The 14439-nt window shown below is 42.1% G+C and overlaps 1 protein-coding gene across 9 annotated transcripts in view; it reads right to left on the bottom strand.

The window, feature by feature from the left end:
• Positions 1-14439, bottom strand: part of Ryr3 (ryanodine receptor 3) — a 538051-nt gene that overhangs the window by 49561 nt on the left and 474051 nt on the right. For 7 of the 9 annotated variants that reach the window (XM_031371356.1, XM_031371355.1, XM_031371349.1 and 4 more), the window contains 5 exons: positions 10143-10230; positions 9901-9993; positions 4895-4909; positions 1525-1695; positions 1172-1231 (listed from right to left, as the gene is read on the bottom strand). In XM_031371356.1, the coding sequence (XP_031227216.1) occupies positions 1172-1231; positions 1525-1695; positions 4895-4909; positions 9901-9993; positions 10143-10230 (427 nt within the window). The remainder of the gene's footprint in view (positions 1-1171; positions 1232-1524; positions 1696-4894; positions 4910-9900; positions 9994-10142; positions 10231-14439) is intronic. The other 2 variants (XM_031371354.1, XM_031371353.1) reach the window with 1 other exon arrangement.

A 14439-nucleotide genomic window follows, 5' to 3' on the forward strand; every position in this document is an offset into this window, starting at 1 on the left:
TGTTTGTTTGTTTTTTGGAGGGGAAACTGGGAAAGGAGAAACCATATGACATATAAATAAAGAAAATAACTAATAAAAAAGAGGTGAAGAAAAGATTTAGAGCATCTTAATTTTTGGCAGTTATGATTTTTTTGTATTTGTTTTTCTTAGAGTTTTTTTATCTCCCATTATCACACATTTTTAGAAGAAAGAATCAGTACTTCTGTTTTTCCTCATTCTGTTAGGGCATAATGTACCTTGAAAGCAGAGCTGTTCAGAATTAGAGAACTGAAGAAATCTCAAGTTGCCTTTAAATTCCCTGAATCTTTTAAATTTATTTATTTACTTATTCTTTTTTTTTTTACCCAAGATATAAACTTATTTTCTTTCAAAAGCTTTCCAGAATAGCAGGTGTTAAAATGTTCAGGAGCCTCTTTCTCTGTTCAACAAACATTGCAGTCAATAGATTCAGAGACTTAATCCAAACACCCCCTGAGATGGCCTACTGTTCATTAGAAAGCATTAGCACATACTTATCAGAGGACTTTCTGCAATAGTAAAGGAAAAAAATGAAAATTAAAGACATGACTGTAAAGCTTAGCCTTTTTCTGTTCGCATGTGTGTGTGTGTGTGTGTGTGTGTGTGTGTGTGTGTGTGTGTGTGTGCTTGTTTGTTTGTTTTGAGGCAGGGCTTTCTGTAGCCCAGGCTATGCTCATACTTGCTATCATAACCAACACTGGCCTTAAACTCCTAATCCTCATGTCCTTGCCTCTCTTTTGAAGTAATTAAACAGTTTTTTAGAATATATTTTAAAACATGAGTGAAGTGTGGTGTGGTACACGTCTGTAATCTTAGTGCTTGGGAGGCTGAGTCAAGAGGGTCTCTACTGTCCTTTAATCCCAGCACTTGGGAGGCAGAGGCAGGCGGATTTCTGAGTTTGAGGCCAGCCTGGTCTACAGAGTGAGTTCCAGGACAGCCAGGGCTACACAGAGAAACCCTGTCTCAAAAAACAAAAACAAAAACAAAAACAAAAACAAAACAAAACAAAAAAAAAACCCAAGAGGGTCTCATTATTGAGGCTAGCCTAGGCTGCATAGCAAAACTCTATCTTAACAGTCAGATAGACAGAGTAAGCCAAGCAGGAGGACAAGCCTCCGGCCAGCAGGACAGCCTGTGAGAGAGGAAGCATCACCTTCTCCTGCAGGTGCAGGTTATTCCGAAGATGTTCCTTGACTTCTTCATCAGTGTCCCTCTGTGGAAAGATGGGAAATTTTATTCCCGTGGATCACCTTGGAAATGCAACACAGGGTATAGGGAAGTATGGATGATCGGTGCACAGTTTAACAGGGAACTTTCTTAGAAGAACAGGAGAGAAGTAAAGGAGACTTACCCCAAGCTACTGACTCCCAGACAGCTTTACAAAGTGTGTACCTTTCTCTCGACCCCTACCCCTGCCCCTCGGAGGACTACTACCATGAAGGTATCGTACCACCCACTCCCCAGAGCCTCCCCTCTGCACTCAGCTGGACCACGGAGGCAGCTTACACAGCTGTATCGTGATTTTGCGAGTGAGATGAGCTCCTGGTCGCCTGGAGTACACATGTTCAGACCAATGGGCAGCATTTTCTTGAGCGCAGCCACGATAAGGGACGTCTGGATGGAATACAAGTCTCCTCGCCTCTTTGTCTTCTTCCGTTCCTGGTCCTGTCCTCCAGACTAGGAGATGATGTTGAAATAAAGAGAGGGGCTCAGTGACTCTCTGAAAGGAACTGCCTCAGCTCAGGGGTAGCTTGCTTCCTTGAGGCCCTGTCCGTACAGGTTGGGCCTTACTACATTTCAAAGAACAGTAAAAGAACAAAAACAAAAAATATGTTAAGCAAAAACAAATCAGATGGCCGTTAAAGACCAGCCCAAACCCGAGCCTTCTCTTCTGTACGTGCACACAAAACCACAGTAGCTAGACACACAGCACAGACATCCACAGTCTTGGCTTACTTGATTCTGCATCAAAGGGACAACAGTAACAACAAAAGGAATGATCTTTACAATAGGTGAAATAACTCTGACAAGGAACAGCGCCCTTCCACTGGGATACCAGTTAAAATGTAGAAGAGCATCTATCACAGAACCAGTGGCCTGTTTCCACGGCTAAAGCTAGTATTTGATAGCACAGGTGTTCCACACAGCCTCTCCACCACAGGTCAACACAAATTCCTACAGGAAAATTGAGGCTAGGACTGGTTTGGGATCTGGCTTGTTATGCGGAAAAACTATCCATGAAAGAAAGGAATTCTCTAAGCCTCTGGGAGTTTTTCTAAGTTTAATTTTATTTTTCATTTTGCATATTTGCACTTACATTTGTCTCTATGTGGGAATGTGCACATGAGTGCAGTCCCCACAGAGGCCAGAGGAGGGCATCCAATGCCCCGGAGATGGAGTTTCAGGAGGCTGGGACCTGTCTGAGGTGGGTGCTGGGAGTTGAACTGGGGTCCTCTGCAAGAGCAGCAAGTGCTCTTAACTACTGAGTCATTGCTCTAGCTGATGAGCGTTTGTTTTGCTCATGCCTTGTCATTTTTTTGTAGAGTTCATTCAGCAAAGTATTAGTGGGTTTTTGTTGTGATGGGGGTGGTGTTGGTGGTTGCAGTTTTATTTATTTATTTATTTTTTTGTTTTGAGACAGGTCTAATTATGGAGCCTGTGTTGATCTTAGACTTGTGCTTCTTGTGCTGCTTCTGCCTGTCTATTCTCAGGATTACAGGTGTCAACTACATACTTGTCTCTAAGTGACAAGAATCCAACTTGCTTCACCATAGATGATGGTAGCTCCCAGACAGGCAACCGAAAACACTCAGCACCCACAGCAAACAGTAGTCTGGGTGCGTGCAGGAGACAAGACGCTATAGCAACCTGCTTTTTATGATAGGATGCTTGGAAGAACAATGCTGACCCTGCTTGATAGACTTGGCCTCCGCTGAATAACCAGATGATATAAATAGGGAAGGCTTTATGACCTGAAATTTGTCAGGGACCATCATGAGGAAGTGCTGGGTTTGCTTTATGAGTGTCTGATAACATGCAGTAGCAGTGCTATAGGTGACGATGACATGAACACCAAGCGATGTGTTCCTATCCCCTCCCCTAGAAGTTGCACCTAAGGCCTAGTTCTCTTGGCTTAGGGCAGAACCCATTTATGAGATCTGTGGTTCCCTTTTTCCTTTTATTTTTTACATTTATTTTATTTTACATATAAGTATTTTGCCTGTATGTATGTGCATATCACGTATTTGCACTATGTGTGTGTCTGGTACCAAAGAATTCAGAAGAGGGTATTGATTGGATCCTTTGGATCAGATGGTTGTGAACCACCATGTGGAATTGAACCAAGATCTTCTGCAAGAGAAACACATGTTCTTAACCACTGAGCCAACGTCAAAGCCCCAGACATGTGTATTCCAAGAGAAGAGTCAGAATTATTTCTGCCTTTGGACCAACGTCTGTGTTCCAACATGTGAGAGAGATTCCTAATGACTCATGGCACACTATTGAAGATGTGTGATTTCCCCCACCAGGCTCCATCGCAGCACTTTCGGCTGCTTTTATTACCATTTTGGAAATCAGTCTGATGAAAGAGAATTGCAGAGGCATTCATTGTGTTCTTAGTACTCCAAAGCCACAAGTCAGCATCAGGGTACAAATTAGGAGGGCAGTAACACATAGAAAGGAAGAAACGATGCAGAGGACCAGAGAGGCCTCTCCTATTCTGCCTAGGTCACAGCAAACCCTGAAAGTTCTATGCTCACAGAGCTTCCTAAGCTCCTTCTGCGCTCTACCATCGAGTGGAGAACTCCAAAGGCAAAATCCACCTGTGGTCTATAACCTAAACCATCCATTAAGGATAGAATCTGGCTACACACTTAAGGACTACATGATATTACATATGTACAAATGTAAACAATAACACACAGCACATGTGCAAATATGCCAAATGTAACTGTGGATTTTATATGGAAATCTAAATGATTTCTCAGTTTTGTTTGCTTAATTTTGCCCATATCTTATTTGAATCATAACTGCTACCCATATGATTTCAATATGCTTGGCTCATAAATAGAGCATCTCTAGTCCTCAGAACAAGTCTGAAATATTTCAGGAGTGAAAACACGATGCTCAGAGATGGTGAGGTTTTTGAGGTCACACAGGAAGGAAGCATCCGAGACATCCCCCAGACACAGCTCTCTCTGGCCTAGGCTCCATTTTCCTTTTCTTCAAGCTGCATGTGAACTGGCTCTTACATGTCCAACACATATGTTGGGTCAGAGGGTTTGGAACGACTGCATTAGATACTCATTATTGAACAGAAGGAGAAGAACTCTACACAATAAAACTTCAGGAACAATTGGAAAGTTTCTGCATCATGTGCATTTTGTGCGCAAGCTTAATGTTATCTGCTGAATAATGAACTCAAACTGGAGTTCAGTCCCTGAGAGACTCTCTTTGAATCATGGGAGCTTAAATCAGAGGCAGAACATGTGTATAATGAAAGGGCTGGGGTCACTAACAGAAATTAGAAATCTGAACCGGGTACCATGGCAGAGGAGTGAGGCTCTGAGGCTCCTGAGCCCTGCCAGGCCTACCTCTGGCAGGATGGTGGCTGCCAGACTAACAGAGCAGCCATCTGGAAAAGGGAGCAGAGATAGCAAGGAGACCTTGGTTAAGGCAAGGCTTGCCTGGCTTCTCCGTTCCAAGGGAACACAGACCTACATTCACTCTGACAGGTAGCTGCCTTCCCTAGAGACCCACAGGTTGGAAAATCCACCGGTACCACCCCCATGGTAATCAGAGCATGGAGGGGACAGAGCCTGACACCACTACTACTACTAGGACAGAAAAGACACATCATGCATTTGACCTGTACCTTTACTTGCATGGCCTGTGTGGGAAGACAAAAGGAAAGAAACAAGGAGAAGAGTCAGTCAGTAAAAGCAGGGATTCAAGGCATCAGGCAGCATGTTATTCATAGCTTCTTAGGCCCAGTTGCTCAGTCAGCACTACAGAAACTCAACACTTTATGGAAGCATAGCATGAAGACTGAGGGGAGATTAGGATGTAGGTTAATTTGCCTGTAAGGAATTATATATACCTTCGTCCAGCACTTCCAGCCGTGGAGGAAGTTACCTCAGAGACCAGTCTTCCAGAGTGTATGCTTTGTAGAATCTACCCACAATACCTACTTACAGAAACTCTTGATATCTACATTGTCTCCTCTTCTACTTCCTTTAGCCACATGGGGCTGCAGACAATTGGCATATACCCAAAGACCTCATGTTTTAATTTCTCCCACCTGCCACATTATCATCTCCAGCAGGACAGAGAACCAAGTTAAAGGCAATGCCTGTCGAGGTCAATTGGTATATCTGATATACAAAACATTATTAGCCTAATGTGCTGTTTTACCAGTTTTCTTTTTTATATTTAAATTTTTTTCATTCAATATAGTTTGATCCTATTCTTTCCTCTCCCAGAGCATCCTCACCTTTCTACCTGCCTAACTTTATGTTCTTTCTCTCTCTCTCTTAAAAAAAAAAATCTGAAACCAAAACTAAACCAAGCTTCTCAAAAGCATACACAAAAAGAAAACAAACAAAATGAAACAAGACCTAGACTCCTTTTTGTGTTGCCTATTTGCCATGGATAAAAATATATTTTAAAAGTTACTTGACAGGCTGGGATGTACGTAGCTTACAGGATCCTGGCTTCTATCCAAAGTATTGAAATTAAAGGAACAAGACAGAGCAAACAACACTGACAACAGAGAGACCATGATAAACTTTTGGGCTGGGCATGAGGATGCACACTTCTAATGTCAGCATTGGAGACAGAGGCAGATAGAAGGGCTCAAGAACAGCTTGGCCTGCATGGTAGAATCTGAGGGTAGCCCAGACTACATAGTAAGACTCTGTCTCTAAATAGAGTGAGTGAGGGAGAGAGGGATGCAGAGGGAGGTAAAGAGAGAGAAGGATGGGTAGGGGTTCTGTAATCCTGTCCAGAGATAATTTGGAATTACTCCACAACCTAAACAACAGAGCCTCTCAAGTCTTATACTACAACTTTTAGACATGCTTTAAGTCAAAGGTTCCTATATCCTGAAGGCTATGCCTTCATTCTTCACATATGGCTAAGTTTAAATACCTCATGGTAATTCCCCAGTTGCAGTTTATATGCCCGTAAAACAACTTCACCTATCTGCTCTTAGGTCATGAACTACGGCAGTACTTTATGATCAAGCAAGTGACTTTCTGTGCATCTCTTAAGGGAAAAAAAAAAAAAAAACAAACCCAACACAAAAAACCCAGACCTAGCAGTCTTCATGTTTTTCTGAGATATGGGAATTTGATGAAGGTACATTGCCTGGTATTGTCTGTGCCACTAGAGCGCAGGGGGCTCACATCAGGCTTTGATCAAAGGCAGATCTGCACTGCAGGAAGTTGTTATATTACAGAGACTGTGAGTGAAGTGATTGTAAGTCAGCTCAACATGAGATGTTAGAGGAAAGAATTTCTGGAAATCAGTTTGAGAAATGGTGTAGGGGGCAGGGAAGGAGAGGGAAAGCATGCAAAGGGGGGGTCATAAGACAAGGGGAGAGAAAGGAGGGAAGGGAGAGAGACTAGAGAAGAAATGGTAGGTGTGTGTGTAAGAAGGGGACAGAGGTAAAAAAGGGAAGAAAAGAGGGAGAGAGAGGGAAGGAGGGAGAGAGGACAAGAGAGAGGGACAGAGAGAGACAGAGAGAATATGAATGTGAGATGTTTCAAAAATGTAAGAACAAAGAAAGCAGAAGAAAGGATGCAGAGCAAGGATGTGAGAGAGAATAGTGTGTGCGTGTGTGCGCACGTGTGTGTGTGTGTGTGTGTGTGCGTGCGTGTATGTGTGTATGTGTGTGTGTATGTGTGTGCATGTGTGTGTGCGTGTGTGTGTGTGCGTGTGTGTATGCATGTGTGCATGTGCACACACTGAACAAAACTCACACATAATTTTGTGTGCTCTTGAAAGATGCAAATATACCTTCACAAGACCATTCCTGCCCCTTTTTAACCCTCTAACAACACACCCCAATTCTTGTATCTCAGTGGGTTATCTTAGTGTTTATAATACTGGTCAAGTATTATAAACTGGCTTAACATTTCTTTGGGTAAATGCCTTCTAACTTACCATTCCCCTCCGAGGAATCTGCTGCCGTATCGCCAGAAAACAAAGTACATTTAAACACCAAACCAAGCTAAAACATTTGCTCAGCTAGTCACATTAGCTAAATAGTTATCCACAAACTTGTGCTTTATAAACAAAATATACAATGAGCTTTCAAAAAAAAAATCTGTGTTAGCTGCCAGCAAAATAATATATCTTTGAAGGGGTCTTAGAATAACTGGGTGGGAACAGCGTGGCCCACTGTATATTTTTTGTGCTTCCTTGCCTTCAGGCATAACTTATGCAGTGTGTGGCATGCAGCATTCACAGGTGGATACCTTCACCAAGACTTCCATATGCACCAAAGGCCTCTTCATTTATATAACACAAGAGTGCAACCAAGAACAGAGACAAACACAAGCGATGGTGACAAACGCCCATTCAGACAAGCTAGCAGAGAACATTTCATTGTACAGACAGAAGCAAGGGCAAGAGGGAGTCAACTGATATGGAAGAAAATCCCCTCCCTGGCTTCTCATAGATAGTTCTCTATCCTCAGATACCAGAAATGGCTATTTATTGGATGCAATGAATCTGTCTTAAAGCATTCATCAAACGATATTCTGACAGCTGCTGCTAAAAACTGACTTTTAACCAGACTCTCTTGGGATTGTAAGCTCAACCCCATTATACAGATTGGAAAGCTGGACTCTGAGGAGTTAAGTGAATGGAAACAAAGTCCTAGCTGGCACCTCAGGCATGGGTGTTTTCCTTTTTATTTCTGTCTTTTTACTACTATTTTCTCTGTTCTGAGGCAATAGGGTTGGTGTGATTGCAAAATGCTCGGAAACAACTGGGGTCGAGCCTCAGTGTAAATGCACCTGTTTGCTCCTAAAGATGGCCCTTTCCAAGAGGTAAATACCCATGTTTTGAACAAGAATATTCTCTGACCAGGCAAATGCCCCCTTTCCTCATTGAGCATCATGAAGGAATAGAATGTTATATTAGTTTTTTAGTGGATGAGTTGTGAGATGGGTTTCTATTGCTTCATTCTTTTCTAAACTCAAAGACCCTGAAGATCCATTCATTTCTAGAGAGCTGAGATGGCCTTCCCCATTCCTGCCCATCAGGGTTCTAAATACTTATATCAGATTGCCATGGATGCTAGCTGGCTAGGTCAGTCCTCAGCCAGAGGATCTACCCAGTGTAAAAGATAGTATGGTATCTGCCTGAGATTTACTGAATTTCGGTAGGAAATCTGGGTTAAAGGACAGCTTGTGATGGCCACAAGAGGACTCTGCAAAGGTTTCTTGGATAAGCTGGAGTCTGGGAAGCCTGGGCTTGTGGTCCCCAAGGGAACATCTGTGCCTATCAACAGGTAAATGCAAAAAGAATGTGGAACACCAGAGAAGATGCCATAAGATTCCTTTGCAGCCAAGCTTCTCCTCGAGTCTAATCTTTCTGCTTTGTATATGAACACAGTTCACTGTCAACTTTACTTGGCAGGATATGTTAAAAGTGTACTCTAATGTGTACTGGAGAGTAGATTGTAAACTCTACAGTCAAATTTTGGATATTGGAGGAAGTGCTAGTTTGAAAATAGATGAAAGACAGAAGAGGCAGTGCTGAGTGGCTGCAGCCCACTGGTGCCAGCTGCCCCACTTGGTAGAGCCTCACTCAGGTATTCAGGTTACCATGGTGTCATAACTGTTTCTTTGCTGCTATGCCAAGACGTTGGTTGTCCATCCCAGATGGTTACTAGAAAAGTGCTCAAGGTCCTCACGACAAGCCCATGTTTCCCATCTTGCCAGACTCACCTTTCACTTCTCAGGGGGTCCTCATGCACACTCCTTTTATGTTCCCCACAGGCAGCACCGGGCCAGCCATGAGACGGCTGTCTCTCAGCTATTACAGGCTATTTACACTGACATACAAGCCAAACCTCCCTGAAGCACAGTTCTCAGGGAAACAGGGCCAAGAGTAAGCCACGATGCCAGTAACAAGACATCATCACATTGAAGGAGACTTGGCTTTTGTATGTGCAACCGAAGAAGCGTGGCTGGCAATTCTCACCAGTCAAGACAATGAAGCTTCATTATATAGAGCTGACTGAGAATGAGATGCAAGTTCACTTTCCCTCCTATAGGTTAGTTTCTTCCCTAGCCAACAGAGTGGCATGCCCTCTTTCAAACATCTCCTGCAGGGAGATGGATAGACGTTTGGTTTTCCGAGGGCAAATGTCATGGAAAAATGAACACAGGCATTAAGAGGTCAGTACATCTGGAATAAGACAGATGCTGGCATTTCAAACAGAAAGAAAACAAGCATGAAGCCAGGGTGCATGCTGAGGAGGTGTAAAGGCAAGGTCATTTCCTCCTGACCTATCAGGAGGTGGCTTTGCACACTCGTGCTTTTGCAGTGTGGTTGTCCTGGACACACTTCTATTTTAAAGACATTCACAGCAGTGTCCGTTTGGGGACCTCTCAAATGCCTTGGGGAAGTGTTAAGACTTCAACTTTTTGATATACAAGCACCCCTTTATTTGCAAAGCATGATGATGATGCTATTCAACAGGAGCTTCTTCTGGCACACCGTGTGTGAAACAGCAATAGAGGCTGCTGGTTATATGTGGAACCTAAGGTGCGGGTGTTATTTAAGCCCCACAGAATAGGACCTAGATCCAAGTCACGGCAGAGGTCAAGGTTGAAGCATCCTTGAGACGGAATTCTAAAGACTTACTTTTGACATCTTGCTTTTGCTGTCTCCAGTTAAAAATGCCAAGTTATTAATTTCATTTTGAATCACAAAATTTTGCTCTTCCCTCTTGAAGTTCTAGACCAGGGCAGGGTAGAAGGAGATTATGGAGAAAAAAAAAAAAAGAACAAACAAACAAAAACAACAAAAAAAGCATTAAAAGAAAGCTTCTCCAGATATATACCTGTCAAAACCATTCTAAATCCAGAGCCCAGGTGTGTCCTTACATGAGATTTACACCACAGAATGAAGACCTCGGCCACCATGCGGAAGAGTTGGTCAGAATCAGAATCCGGGCTTTTAAGCCAGTTAGATCTGTATTAAGAAGCAAGGGAATAGGTACAGGAGATTCAGTAGCCATGACAATGGTCACATCCCACAAGTAACAGCAGTATATATTTAGTTAGGTAAAAAACTGCATTACCATATGAAGACAATAAATCTCATACATTTAGGTCCAGGTTCAGAATTGGAATAAGTATCATTTATATATTTATGAAAGTTTTCAAGAATTGTCTCAGCAAAACAATTGTCAGACACCAACATTTCAAAACCACCACCTTTGCTTTGTTTCTTTTCTAAGTAGATGGTTAAACCCTAAGTTTGGAAACAGACCATCCCAGGTGTCTTACTGCAGTGAGAGTTAATGAAGAAGCCTAGCCAACAGTGGCCACTATGGCCTCCAGCCCTGCCCTGGCATCTGCTACTGGAAAGCCTCTGAAAGCCCGAGCCTCATGAACATGTCATGCCCTATACCTTTGACTCTGAGAGCCACTTCTTTGAAGGGACGAATTAAAAGAATTTAAATTTTGTGTGGGGCTGTGCTTTTGAATGCATATGCTTGCAGATATCAACAGAGACCATCAGAGTTCCTGGAGCAGGAATTACAGGTAGTTGTCAACTGCCACAGTGTGGGCACTGGGAACTGAACTCAGTCCTCTGTAGCAGCAATTGATCTCCACCACTGAAACACTTCTCTGGTCCCTCAAGTCCAGTTTTCTGAACGAAAGAAAACTTTGTCTACCATTTAAACTGTCTGAACAGACACCGTATCTCTTTGTGGGCTGTGGTGGTAGTGGTAGGGTGGTGAAGGTGGTGGGGTTATGATCCTGGTGGTGGTGGTAGTGGTTGTTCTTGGTGGTGAAGTTGTGGTAGTGGTAGGTAGGTGGTTGTTGTTGTTGTTGGAATTGTGGTGGTGCAGCTGCTGCTGGGAAGTAGTGGTGGTATAGGGCAGTGAGGCCATGTGTTCATGTAAAGAGGCCAGAGAACAATGTCATTCCTCTTACATTGATTCTTATTGGCCTGGAACTCCATGTTGAATTGTCTGGCTAGCCGTCAGGCTCCAGAGATCTGCCTATCTCTGCATGCCTTTAAATAAAAAAATACAAAAAAATACCCCTCTCCAAACAAACAAAAATCCTTGTAGTCTCTGGGGACCACACTTATAGGTAAGAACTTTACTGACTAAGCTCTTTCTCCAGTCCCAGAAACCAAGTGTCTTTTATAACCTCTTAATCTCTTTGGAAATCCTCTATAAATAGGCACTTTTAAAAACTAGGTTAGGTTAAGACATAACCCAATAGTGACAGAACTGCTAAATTAAAGTCAAACTCAGTCATTTTCTATAAGTTATCTTGCCCATGTGTATCTTGTGCACTTGATTAAGTTGTATTTCAAAAAGGCATGTTGAATTGCTGTTTTCAAATTTCTGCACAGAATGATTAAACACACACACACACACACACACACACACACATACACACACATACACACACACACACCCCTCTTCTAGTCAACTTTTTATATCACAATGGAGAGTTTCTTCACATTAAGAAACTCAACTACTCAACTTTCCAGCCATCAACCCACCAATTCAGTCACAACACCATCTGAAGTTAGTAGACGCTCCACATATTAAAAACTCAGCCCCGTAAGACTGCTCTCCACTGCTCTCCAGTTCACACACTAGCTTCAGAATGTGACCATCTGGCTGCAAATCAAGAGTTTTTACAATTCTCTCTGTTCATAATGAATAAGCAAACTCATAGCTTTGGAAGTCAGTTTACTTGTTATTGATACTTTATCTTAAATATAACCGAAAAACATGAAAAGCATAGGGCAAGGTATTATGAATGAAAATTCCTAAGAAGTAGCTGTGTCTTGCTGTGAGCACCTGTGTCTTCAGCAACTGTTGGACCAGTGGGAACCTCAGTACTGTGGAGAGATGGGAATGTTGTAGATTCAGAGGCTAATTGCTTTATCTTGGGCTAGGTTTAGTCTTTTGAACAGCCATTCCTTGCCCCACTCTCTATCTGAATTAATACCTCCTGATTATAAATAAGAACCTCTTAGAAGCTATTACCTTAGCAGACCATTCACTCCTGCCAATCCAAGAGCTAGGGATGTCATCAGATAGCATCTTGGGTTAATAGAATACCTACCCCATCTTGTTGTACCCACCTCTCTTGTGTACCTACCAATGTATTTTAAAATTGCCTTGATTTATGAGTTTCTTTGTTCCGTAAAAGTATAAAACCCTGTGAAACTGTTCCCACCTTGGAACACAGAATTTGGGGCAACATAAGTCTGTGTTCCCAGGCCATGGTCATTCAAAATAGTTTCAGCATTAATCCATTATTTCCTTTAAGAGGTGAGCTGTAGTTTTTATGTTGACAATGTAGAAGAGTAGTCTGGAGAGTCCAACCTTTCTCCAGGTACTTCACCCTCCAGGTATCTTTATGTTTCTAACAGTTCAGAATGTCTCTAAACTCCAGAGTTAAGGTTTTAAGAAGAGGCCTTATTTCATCGTGTTATAGTTTGTTTCAAAGATCAACCTGACATACCTGGGAAGGAGAAGGTTCAACTGAGCAATTGCTTCTATAGACTGGCTTGTGGGTGCGTCTGTAGGGCTATTTGATATAGGAGGGCCCAGCCCACTGTGGTAGGTACCATCCCTAGGCTAATGGGCCATGACTTTATAAGAATGGTAATCAAGCAAACCAGGGGGAGTAAGCCTGTAAGTAGCCTTCCTTTATGGTCTCTGCTTTAAGCTCTTTTTGTTGGAATTCCTGCCCTGGCATCTCTTAATGATGAACTATAATTTGTAAACTGAAACAACCCTTTTCTTCTCCTAAGTTGTTTCTTGCTATCGAGTTTATCATAGCAACAAGAAGCAAACAAGAACACATAAGCATGGTTGGTTAAACCATTGGCTTTGGTGATTAACTCCGTCTAGAGTTCCTCTCTTCTGGAGAGGTCAAAAAGTCAGAAGGTAGGGATGAAAGTTCTAATCATGTAGTTGATTCCTCATGAGTATGAGTTCAAGTATGGTGGAATGAGGCTTATTGTGAATAACAAAAGACAATCCTATAACTCAGACTGTCCCAAGGGAATCTGAAAGCCAGAATTACATTTCGTTTTTATGAAACAAAACTTCTTTTATTTTTAAGATTATAATATACTTACATCATTTCCCCCTTCATTTCTCCTCTCCAACCCTTCCCATATGTCCTCCTTGTTCTCTTTCAAAGTCATCAACTGTTGATATGCACATATGAGTATATGCTTATACATTCCTGAATATAACCTGCTCAATCTATATAATGTTTTTTCTATGTCTGTTTTTAGGACTGACCATTTGAAATTGGATAAGCATGTGGTGTTTTATTCCCTGGGGATGACTATTAACATATAACTGTAACACAGAAGTTAAATTATATGACTTTCTTGGGATAAACAGTTTGTTGCTAATGCTGGTATGCCAGCCCTTAGGAGGCAGAGGAAGGGAGATATCTATGAATTCAAGATCAACCTGGTCTACACAGTGAGACCTTTTCTAAAAAATGGGGTGGGGGGAGAGACAATTGATTCTTACAAATAATATGAAAAATTTATGTCTCTTGCCCAATGCAGAACATTATCACAAACAAATTATGAAGCCGAGGGGACAGCTCAGCAAGTGAACTTCTCACTGTACAAGTGTGATGGTCCAAGTATGAATCCTTAGAGCCATGTAAAGTCAGACTTGGTAGCATGAATTTGTAATCTCATTACTCCTATAGCAGAATGGGAGACAGAGACAAGAGAATCCCTTGAAGCTCGTGTGCTTGCCAGCCCAGTACACTCAGAGGCAAATGCCAAAGAAACCCTTTCTTAAGCAAGATGGGAGGCAAGGAGGAGTAATTCTGAGCTCCATACATGTTCCTGCACTCACATACACAAATGTATACACACACACACACACACACACACACACACACACACAGTTAATTTGGGAAATATGATTGGTATTCCTGAGCAACCTGATAGTCAATCCTACTCACTCATGAAGAGCTCCATGGTAGGCAGGGAAGGGAAACACTGTAAAGATCAATTCATTCACTTTTAGATTTTTCCTTCCTTCTTTTTTTTTTTCTAGCCTCAAGAACATTATTACTGAACCAGTCTTGTTTTCAAATTCAACTGTCAATTTTGTTATGTAGTAGATGTAGTTTTTGTTTGTTTGTTCATTTGTTTTTGTTGTTT

This window comes from Mastomys coucha, unplaced genomic scaffold (genome assembly GCF_008632895.1).
Source record: "Mastomys coucha isolate ucsf_1 unplaced genomic scaffold, UCSF_Mcou_1 pScaffold15, whole genome shotgun sequence".
Lineage (NCBI taxonomy): Eukaryota > Metazoa > Chordata > Mammalia > Rodentia > Muridae > Mastomys > Mastomys coucha.